Source organism: Ruditapes philippinarum, unplaced genomic scaffold (assembly GCF_026571515.1).
Source record: "Ruditapes philippinarum isolate M1 unplaced genomic scaffold, ASM2657151v2 ctg740_1_1_1_1, whole genome shotgun sequence".
In the NCBI taxonomy this organism is placed as follows: domain Eukaryota; kingdom Metazoa; phylum Mollusca; class Bivalvia; order Venerida; family Veneridae; genus Ruditapes; species Ruditapes philippinarum.
The window spans coordinates 46843-58879 of NW_026859466.1; the positions used below are offsets into that span (position 1 = coordinate 46843).

The 12037-nt window shown below is 31.6% G+C and overlaps 1 protein-coding gene across 5 annotated transcripts in view; it reads left to right on the plus strand.

Moving 5' to 3' along the window:
* LOC132756609 (otoferlin-like) overlaps positions 1–12037 on the plus strand; it is a 74235-nt gene that overhangs the window by 46280 nt on the left and 15918 nt on the right. For all 5 annotated transcript variants that reach the window (XM_060747722.1, XM_060747724.1, XM_060747726.1 and 2 more), the window contains 3 exons: positions 6042–6184; positions 6814–6902; positions 9048–9194. In XM_060747722.1, coding sequence (XP_060603705.1) covers positions 6042–6184; positions 6814–6902; positions 9048–9194 — 379 coding nt within the window. The remainder of the gene's footprint in view (positions 1–6041; positions 6185–6813; positions 6903–9047; positions 9195–12037) is intronic.

Genomic DNA, 12037 nt, shown 5'->3' on the forward strand with positions numbered 1-12037 from the left:
TAATATGTGTCTAAAAATAGATTTGTAATTTATTCAGTCCAAGACAGCAAACTTTTTACCAAGAATTGATCTTCAGATTCTTTTTTTTTCTTTTCTTAGTTTTTTATTTTTGTTACAAAAAAAAATTTCTTTCTTTTTTTGTTCATTTATTGAATGTATACATTTGTATTAAATCTCCAAAAACGTCATAAGATCTACCAGACTGATGTGTAAAATATATTTTCATTCTGCTAAAAATTGCTAACCATTAGTTGTAACCCTTTTATATTAATGCAGGCATTTAGTTTTTCAATCCATTAAAAAGGCTTATCTCTGGATTAAATAAAACTGTAGGTAAAAGGGGCTCCACCAAGATTCAAAATTGAATTTTTTTTTATAGAATTAGAAGATCTTGGGCACTAAAACAGTAAATTATGAAAGAGATAATATTTTTCATCAGAATTATATTGGATGACAAAAATATAGTGTGAATTCTTGGCCAAATTTGAGTGTAATGCATTTGAACTCTTTAACTTTCTAGGGCATTTTGCATAATATAAATAATCAGTTTGGAAAATTGGAGAAAGAGAATTATCTGAAACTTTGCAAACTAATTATTGGTATAGATCTATATTAAATGGTTTAAAAATCTCAAAAAAATTTCCAGTCAGGTCCTGTCTAAAAAAACGAGTGAAGTCCCTTTAAGCCTATTTTTTATTGTATAATAAAGTTCAATGCAAAACAAATTTTATCACTGACCTTGTTCTACATGATACATAATTTATTTCATGATTAATTCTCGTATACATTTCCGACAATGGAAGATAGAATATCATCAAATTACGAACTTTATGTATTTCACAAACCTTAAAATGATTTTAAATTAGACAATAATTTCCCATTTATTCAAGAAATTGATAAAAGCACTTTCACAAATTAGAACTTGAAAGTGAAACTGAGTCTATAAATATAATTTTAAGAATGGTAAAAGCTTCGGCCTTGTGGTAATGACTGCTATAACAGCTTTTTATAGTGAAGGGGTGGTTTTTTGCACTTAGATTTTTTAGCTCACCTGAGCTTGCTCAGGGTGAGCTTTTAGGATCGGTGAATGTCCGTCGTCCGTCGTCCGTCGTCCGTCGTCCGTCCGGCCGTCCACAATTGCTTGTGAACACTCTAGCGGTCGCATTTTTGCCTCAATCATCATCAAACTTGGTCAGGATGCTTATCTAGTTGAAAGCTCGGATGAGTTCGAACATGGGTCATCTCGGATGAAAAACTAGGTCACAAGAGCTAAAAATAGAAAAACCTTGTGAACACTCTAGAGGTCACATTTTTGACCCAATCATCATCAAACTTGGTCAGGATGTTTGTCTAGGTGATAGCTTGGATGAGTTCGAACATGGGTCATCTCGGATGAAAAAGTAGGTCACAGGAGCTATAAATAGAAAAACCTTGTGAACACTCTAGTGGTCACATTTTTGAACCAATCATCATCAAACTTGGTCAGAATGCTTGTCTAGTCAATTGCTTGGATGAGTTCGAACATGGGTCATCTCTGATGAAAAACTAGGTCACAGGAGCTAAAAATAGAAAAACCTTGTGAACACTCTAGTGGTCACATTTTTGACCCAATCATCATCAAACTTTGTCAGGATGCTTGTTTAGATAATAGCTCGGATGAGTTCGAATATGGGTCATCTCGGATGAAAAACTAGTCACCGGAGCTATAAATAGAAAAACCTTGTGAACACTCTAGTGGTCACATTTTTGCATCAATCATCATCAAACTTGGTCAGGATGCTTATCTAGTTGATAGCTTGGATGAGTTCGAACATGGGTCATCTCGGATGAAAAAGTAGGTCACCAGAGCTAAAAATAGAAAAACCTTGTTAACACTTTAGCGGTCACATTTTTGCATCAATCATCATCAAACTTGATCAAGATGCTTGTCTAGGTGATAGCTCGGATGAGTTCGAACATGGGTCATCTCGGATGAAAAACTAGGTCACAGGAGCTAAAAATAGAAAAACCTTGTTAACACTCTAGTGGTCACAATTTTGACTCAATTGTCATCAAACTTGGTCAGGAAACTTGTCTAGGTCATTGCTGGGAATAAATCGAACATGGGACATTTCGGATGAAAAACTAGGTCACAGGAGCTAAAATAGAAAAAATCTTGTTAACACTCTAGTGGCTACTGTTGTGATCCAAATATTCTGTTAATTGGTCTGAAAGTTTGTTTTTGATGATTTCTAAGTCAAGATCGAACATGGGTCATCTTGGATGAAAAACTAGGTCACACCGCCCAAATATGGAAAAACCTTGTTAACATTCTAGTGGTCACATTTTCGACTCAATTATCATCAAACTTGGTCAGGATGTTTGTCTAGGTAATTGCTTGGATGAGTTCGAAATCGCATGTGAAACTAGGTCACCGGAGCTAAAAATAGAAAAATCTTGTTAACACTCTAGTTGCTACTATTTTGATCCAAGTATCCTAGAAATTGGTCTGAAAGTTTGTTTTGATGATTTCTAGGTCAAGTTTGAATATGTGTCACCTGGGTAAAAAACTAGGTCGCACTGCTCAAATATGGATAATCCTTGTCAACACTGTAGTGGTCACATTTTTGACTCACCTGTCATGAGACTTGGTCAGAATGCTTGTCTAGGTAATTGTTTGGATGAGTTTGATAATTCAGGTGAGCGATCTAGGGCCATCATGGCCCTCTTGTTTATTTTTAAGGACAAACTTGAATGAATGTCTGAGTTAGATAGCAAAAGGCAAGTGTTCTTTTTTTTTTTAAATATTTTAATAGGCTTTTATGTAAGTACCTTAGTGGTCTTATGAAAACATGGTATTTATTTTGACATTTGGAACGAAGGAATTATTTTTAACTCAACTTTTCCAAGAAAAAATGGAGCTTTTGTCATGACCCTTTTCTCGGCAACAGCATTGATTAACATTTGAGCCGTGTCACGACAAAACCAACATAATGGGTTTTGCGACCAGCATGGATCCAGACCAGCCTGCGCGTCTGATCAGGGTCCATGCTGTTCGCTTACCAACCCTATTACAAGTAGAGAAACTGATAGCAAACAGCATGGATCCTGATCAGACTGCGCGGATAAGGGAAGATAATCCAAAATTTCATTTTTGCAAATTTATGCCTTTTTTTGCTTATTTTGTTTTGTTTTTGTTTTGTATGTCAATTTCTCAAATACTGTCAAAGAAAATCACATTAAAGTTGGAAAACTTGTTCAATTTTTAAATTGTAATACATTTCTAATGGCCAGGTAACTTTATCATTTTTTTCTTCACAGTTATTCCCCCCTTTTTGTCTTTGAATTTTTTGGTAATTTTTTGTTATTTCTCAAAAAGCATCAAAGATATTTCCTTTGAACTTGGAGTACTTGTACCATTATCATTTTCATTTATTGATGTATTTATTTTTGTCGATTGTCACTCCTTACCTATCATGCTGCGTAATTTTTTTGACTATTCTGTATTCTGTAAACATACAGTTTATCCTTCTGGTCATTATAAATAACACCTGATATTAGTACTTCCAACATTAGTACCTTTTTAACTGTATAATAACATACAGGATAGTTAGAAATTACATATTATATTTCTAAACGGATCTGGAAATATGAGTAATTTTGTATACTATAAAACAATAAGTACAAAATTAAATCTGAAATAAATTACCAGCCAATTGTTTTTGTAATTTCTAAATTACCGACATAAAAGTAACAAAAAAATATTAAAAGCAATTTTCAAATTACTGACATATTTTCTCAAATCTGAAGGTTATATAAAAGAATGGTATAAATTGTTATTGCTTAAAAAAACAACAAGAAAACAAATTCATTGCTTATTTCATGTAAATTAATTCTATTTTAAGAAGGGCAGACATTTTGTTTCACATTTTTACAGTTCGATCACGCCTATAACAGTGAAGATAATGGTCAATCAAAAAGCTGCGGAATTGTAATAAATTTGTTTCTCGCTGCCTTCTGTTTTAATTCCGTTCTCGTATATTTTATAAACAACCGTTAGCTGTAAAAGTCAACTAGATAATCATCCGTACATGCTAATCCAATAAAATACACATATCTCAAATTATTACTTTCATGCTACATTCGGAGAATAAGTTAATTACAGATTAATTTATTATACAAACAGGTTTAGTGAGCGAAATAAAGAGAACTAAGTACCCCTCCTATTGGTTCCCTCTGATAAGACTTCTCCTATTTCACTTTAAATACCTCAATTATCCAGAATTTATTTTATTAAGATATTTCACAAGATAAGGATGATGCATGCCTCATTTGAAATATTGGTCAGCTTTTGTGATAAGAGAGATAAAAATCTTTTAAATCGCAAGAATTGCAATGTTTTTTTTTTCTGGAGACATTTTGTTTTTTAGGTACAAAGATCTATAAAACCACCTGTTCTCTATTAATCTAATGGGCATTGTTTTTTTATAAATTTGCTTCTGTATGAACATTGTCTTAACATGTTTTGAATAGTTTTATAAGGGTTTTAGATGGTTTGAATAAGGTTTTACAATTTTTTAACATGTATCGATTACATTCCTGATCCTAGCATATAAGATTTTGCTGTATATGGTGATAGTTAATGTGAGAGACAGGATTTCAGGTCTTCTAAACGTTTGATTTCAAGCTAAATTTTTGAAATAGATCCATCCTGCTTTTGATTTGGAGCCACTCATTGTTGGCATAAGGGATTTTGATGATTAGAATGCTAAAATTGTGGAGCCAACAGTTCAGGCTGGCCTAGCTGAGAGTTGGACCATTTCTCTCTGACAGACTAGCTTCTGAGTAAACAAACTAAAACAATTGAGGACACCTCCCCTTATGTTAACATGTCCTTCAAAATTTTATCAAAATCTAATGAAATATTCTGCCTCACTTACAACATGACAATCAATTTATATGCTATCCTGAATGTTTTGTCCACAAAGCCCAGTTTATTTCATTAATGGAATATTTTTCCAGATTTTAATGGGAGGCTGTCAATTTTATGGAGAGGATCTAATGTGATGTCTTCCGCACCAGTTAAACAACAAAACAATGTAATGGAAATTCAGTAATTTGAAAAAGGGATTAAAATAATAAAAGTTTGATTTTGATTGTCATACCATATGGCTTAGATACTGACCAGTGATGTATTGTTAAAGTTTTTTTTTTACATCTGACGCACATGGTTTATTGTAAATACATACTAAAAGGGCGAGGCTAACCAATTGATTTATGTATTTTTATTACATGTATTATTAGAATTACTGCTCATGAAAGAGATCTATTGTCAGATGTTAGTCCAGGGTCTTTGGATTCCTTTTAATCAAAACTTGGGTAAAGTATAGGAATATTTTAATATAAATGAGCCATGTCATGATAAAACCAACATAATGGGTTTGCGACCAGCATGGATCCAGACCAGAGCTTTGACCATTCCTATCTCAGTTGTTTGTCAAACTTTATCAGTATATCTGGTAAATAATTTGTATATAAAGATAATGTTGATGATAAAAGTGCCATCAATTTGTCAGATCACTTTTACATTTATCAACATTGTTTTTATGTCTTTGAGGGTTCAGTGCATTTCTGTCATGATTTAAACTCCTGAATTCTTGAAATGAATTTGTCCAGTTCTGTAAATAAAAATGGCCATTATAATTTTTGGGGAATCAGTAGAGTTATTCACAAACGGGGAAAAAATAAGGTCACTTTTTTAATTTGTGAAAGTTGGGGAGACATGCGCTTTTTTACAAAAGCATCCTCTAGTTTAAATACTGTTACAAAAAAAACTTGCCTCTGCCACCAAGAGCTTGCAGACAAATTCTCGGCATTTTCATTTTTGAAAACTTTTTATCAACAGAGAGTCACAAATTGAAGGCAATGCAGATAACTCTTTAATAGGGTGGTGATTAATCAATATAGATATTGTTTTAATTCAGTTAGATACAGTCTGGTAAGTCATGAGTCATAAAATAGTATTGTGAAACAGAATTGATCTGAGCAAAATAATGTTGCAGGTCAGAGGAAGTCAATGGATGAACACCTGGCCCTGGCTGTCCTTAACCACTGGGAAGAGATCCCTAAAGTAGGCTGTAAACTGGTTCCCGAACACATTGAGACAAGGCCCTTGTACAACCCAGAGAAGCCGGGCATCGAACAGGTTTGTCATATTAGACTGCTTTACAAAAGAATTTTCAGTTGATTACACTCTGATCATAGTCCCAGACTGTGCACATGTCATAATTTTTTATGCTGTTACGCATCTTTTATGATATTCTGTGTTTTTGATCTAAAGTAAGCATATTTTCGGGCAATATTTTCAAAGTGACACGATTATGAAAGGTATTATCTTGCTATTTTTCTGTGTATGCTCACAACAGCCATATTAGGCTGAAATAGATAGTCTACTAATGCCATCTTTAATGGTTTATATTACTGAAAGTCTCCAGGTCTAAAATACAAATTATTACTTTTGAAAAGTAAAAAAATATTAAAATTGCAGGCTGCCAAAACCAAAATTTTAGACTGGTATAGAATTTTGCAAGACTGGTTCTTACGTTTGTATTATTTTATACATTTGGCTTTCAAGGATTTCTAAAAATGATTATTATTATAAAGGTATAATTTTCTTGAGAAAATTCTGGTTTGAAGAAACATTTTTTTTCTTTATTATTTTTAACTTTGAACCTTTGATGTCTGAGGTTTTAAAGAATCTGTATGAAAATAAAAACAGAAAAATGTGTATGTTCATGTTTAAAAATTATTATTTTTTTCTTTTTTAATCCCCAGGGTAAAATAGAGATGTGGGTTGATATGTTCCCAATGGACATGCCGGCCCCACCTCCAGCTGTGGAAATAAGTCCCAGGAAACCAAAAAGGTAACAAAACACCAGTGATATCAAACTAAAACCAAAATATGCAAGGGCTGTTTCGAAAAAAAAGATTTTAAAAAGTATATTTTGTACAGAAAACCAAAAGATAAAATGGTATTAATGGCATTGTTAATGGCATTGACGGTAAGTTCACAATCACTATGTTGACACCCCTTGTATATTTATGATATTTTAGATTTTACGACTTATTTTTGTGAATTCCCCATCTCTGTTTAAGATATGCCTTTAGTTACTCTGCAGAAATTAAAAGTAATAATCTTTTGCCACTGGTATAGCAGTCTGACCCAGCTCTATTGTGTTGGTTAAATAGCTTTAAATTTTCACCTTGAGCTCCCCAAAATTGACAAAAACGAAAGCTTGACAAGTCCATTTAAAAATACATGTATTATGCAAGTTAAGAGTAAAAAATGTTTATTTTGCCATGTTTCTTGAACCTATTCACTTTGCCTGCTATGAAAGCTATAAGTTAGACAATGATCTAAGATAGTATTCCAACCCTTACTTTATATGAAGACAAAGATATCAAGATAGTACTCCATCCCTTAGTAGACAAAGTTCCTAGCAAAGTACTTCACCCCTTACTTAATAAGTAGACTAAGTTCCTAAGATAGTACTTCACCACTTACTTTATTTAGTTAATAAGTAGACAAAGTTCCTAAGATAGTACTTCACTCCTTACTTTATAAGTAGACAAAGTTCTAAGATAGTACTTCACCCCTTACTTTTATAAGTAGACAAAGTTCCTAAGATAGTACTTCACCCCTTACTTTATAAGTAGACAAAGTTCCTAAGATAGTACTTCACCCCTTACTTTATAAGTAGACAAAGATCTAAGATAGTAATTCACCCCTTACTTTATATGAAGACAAAGATACCAAGATAGTACTCCATCCCTTACTTTATAGGTTAGTACTTCACCTCTGACTTTATAAGTAGACAAAGATTCTAAGATAAATTAAGAAAGCTTTTCTGTCTGTAATGAGATCAAAGTTATTCTCAGTAAATGCTTATGTTTACATCACTACATTGTCTGTGTTGTTACATTCAAATAAGAAAGTCTAATTTTTTACACGTTCGACCCTTGACATACTCGATAATCAAGTAACGCTTGTGCTCATTGTTTTTTTCCTGGCCTTTTTTTCTCAATTTTATTCTGAATTATAGACCAAAAAAGACAATTTGTGTTCATAATAATTCATAAATTGAATTGAAATCAAATTTGCAATGATAAAACATTACTTTTAAAGTCATATATCAAACGCGGCATTAAAAATACTATATCAAATGTGTCCAGTAAAACAGGAGAGCTGTCTGTTCTTGCCTCCTTTAGGAAGAGTATTCTCCTACCAGACGGTACCTAATCACGAAGTATATACATAGATATATTTATTGATGACAGAAAAGTGAAATTAAAGAAACTTAGAAGGAACATAAAATAGATTTTCTGACAGAAAAAAGATTAAACAGATGGGATTTTTAGAAATTAATTATTTTAAAAAATACCAAAACAAGATGGGTAAAACACCTACAAGATTGCTCTGATCTGTCAAATGTTTTACAAGCCATATGGTTTTAATTGTTTTTTTTTTCCTGCAGATATTTTTGTTCAAGGCAGATTTTTTATGAATTTTTATTGTTTGCTAGTTTATATGAATAAGAATTGAATAGGGTTCTTTTCTTTTCACTATATAATGGGGGCTTGTATAAGGACTTTAACAGTTTAAAAAAGTGTCCCTTCACTATCCAAAAATGCATGCTTCACAACTGTAAAAAATGCCCCTTTTACAGTAAAAAATTTGTTTTGTTTACTGCTACAAAACAAAAATAACAAAATTTCAAAGCTACATTTTAAAGCAGCACCTTGAACACTTAATAATTCCAAGTACAATTAATCTACAAGGTTGTTACAGCAATCTCAAACCTTTATGTTTTGCTTCTTACCAAATAAAGTAAGTTCTGATCAGTATCAGACTTCTTCTTAAAAAAAAGATTCTAAAACAGTTACTTCACAATTTCAATAAAAATGGTGTTTTTCATTAAATAGAAAAGCCTAGGATTCTTCGCAATTAACAGAAAAAGAGCCGTTTTAGTATAGGTTATTAATTTTAAAACTATTTAAAAAAATTTCAGCTATGAGTTACGCTGCATTATTTGGAACACTGACGATGTTGTCCTGGAGGATGATGCATTTTTCACGGGCGAAAAAATGTCCGATATTTATGTAAAAGGCTGGATTAAGGGTCAAGAAGATATGCAGTCCACAGACATACATTATAGGTAAGATTTTTGCATAAAAGATAAATGATTCTTGCATAAAATATTAAAGATTCTTGCATAAAACCTGGGCACCCAGGTATACATTAACGGAGACAAAAAAATGCATTAACAGATAAAATCATTTTAGCGCAGGATTTTAATTACGGATGACTCAAGGCACCATGTAAAAATACTGCAATGATAGCCCAGCAAAACCTCTCTAACAAAATTATACCCCACCCTCCCCCATTCCCCGGGAAAAACTAAAACAAAGCAAAAATATACTACGATTTTATCAATGAACTGTTATTTTTTGTTTCCTTAAAAGGAATGTAAAGTCTATTATTTCATGAAAAGGAACGATTTGGAACTTTCAAAGCATTAAAACAACTTTGCAAACAATATTTAAATGATGTGTAGGCGGAATGTAACAATACTGCATAATGAAGAACTAGTTTCTATAGCGGTTTTTATCCGGAAGTGGATGTTGTTCGGTAAAGGCTAAACCTGTAACGCCTGCGGAGATATAGCTTATAACTCTGTATACATTGCAAGCAATGTATACAAAAACAAACTGAGTTAACAAGATGATAGCATTTGATAGCATTATATTTTAAATCCTAGACAATAAGCATATATGGTGCTTCCAATAGATTTCATATGGCAGAAAATAACATAAGAAAAGTAAACATTTTATTTGTTTTTGTATTTTGATTACCATTTTGGTAATTGTTATGCCCATGACTGTGTACAATGTATATGGTATTTAAATTCATATTGTAACGGAGATATCAAAAGATTTTTCCAAATTAGCTAGCAAAATTCTGTTAAGAAATAGTAAGAAAGTGGTCTCCCTTGCACTAGATGTCTGTTGTTGAATTAGATAACATATATACAACTTTGAAATGTTATATAATATATATTGTTACCTCAGTATAAATGTACTATAAAAAATACACAAATTGCAGTTAAGGCTATGATCACATAAGTATTGTTGTCGTTTTTTTTTTCAAATTTGGTATTGTAATATTGTTTATAATTATATACATGTATATAATCAGTTCAATAAATACAAACACTTTTTTTTCTCGCTTTTGACGTTTTGTCTTCTGCAGAAAAAATTGAGCCTATAAAATAACAAGTATCTGTTCAACTATATGCTAAACGGAACGTGATGTAAACACGGAAATAAAACTTTGTCAAATAAAAACAGAATCTTTTAATACGAATACAGCAGCATAAAATACAGTTAATTTTTGTCACACAAAGTCGAGACTTGTTTTACGGCTTTAATGAAAGAAAGTAACAATACAAAATTATATGCTCTTTTTCCCTTCTTTTATTTACTGTATTAGTTTGAACAGATTAATATTACTTGGAAAATGTATAGTTGTGTCAGTGTCACCATTTTTATGGTGGCTCATATTATGATTGAAAATATTGATAAAGCCAATATAATCTGTTTTTAATTGAAAATTAATTCAACATTGTAGATAAATTGTTTAAAAAATGATATTTTATAAATAGTGAAATATCCAGCCAAAATCACACCCAAATTGTATAAAATTTTCACCATTTTCACGCTTAATATTAAATAGAATTTTCATACAAAAATTCATTAAATTAAATTTTGATATAAAAATCACAGCTAAAAATTTCACAATATAAAACGAAAATTTAAAAATCACTCCAAGTTGAATTAAATTTTCAGACTTAATTGCAATAAATAAAATGCATTTTTATTTCTTAATTATAAATCTTGTCAATTAAATTTTTTGACACTAGTTTTTTTTTAATGTAATATTAAACATTGTGTTTTTAGTTTTCTACATCATTCAGGAAACTGTTTTTAATGATTTAATGTAATACTGAATTTTTTTTTCTGACACCAAAGAAAAATTGTTGAAATATATGGCATTTGTACCTGACCTTCATGTATATGGTCTGCGATGTACCCTCGCATGAAACCGGAGCACTGTTTGCATTATATTAGAATTCTCAGATGAGAATAGATAAATTGATTTTCCGCTTGATGATTTAGGTACAAAGCAAGTGGAATAATTACGTGGCCTAAAATTAATTTGCTCATTCAGAATTCCGACATACGATCCATCCAGCCTTTGCAAGAACTAATGTTTGGTCTATGGAGAATTCTTATTATGTTTTCCTGTAAATTACAATGGATTAGGAGTGATTTTATGCTCAATATAAAATAAGGAAACTATAATATGATTCTTCTGAAACAAACAAAGCCTTTTTTTTTAGCGTTAGCAATAAACATCTATGGTCATTTTTAAATTGTACAATTTGTTTAAGCTATATATCTACTGCAAAAATTATTATTTTAATTTTAAAAAAGTATGCTTTCAAAATGCTTGTGAGAAGGAAATATGGTAGTAATTGCCTTTAAAGTGAATGAATGACACAAACTGGTCTGTGCTTAACAGATACAACCATTCTTAAAATTGGGTGGGGAGGGGGGAGAGTATTTTGTTCCAGAATATTTTATTCTATTTATGTTCAATATCCATGTGTGTAACATTCTATGGAACAGATAAACTTCTGTACATGCCATAGTACAGGTACAGCGTGAATGACTGTAGAAAGGATTTCATGACCAATCGTAACGATAGTGACTTACTCCTTCCGGGAATCAAACCTGGGTAAATTCCCGATTCACAATCCAAAGCTCTACCTATTGAGCTAACTGGATGCCTTATTGGCCATTAAAATTTTAAAAACTGATTATTGATTCAGAAATATCATGAATGGTGAGATGTAAAGCTGAATTGTATTTTGGCTTGTTTAGATGTCACATCAAAAATATATGCACAATCGTGCAATACAATTCAACAGTCTCAAAA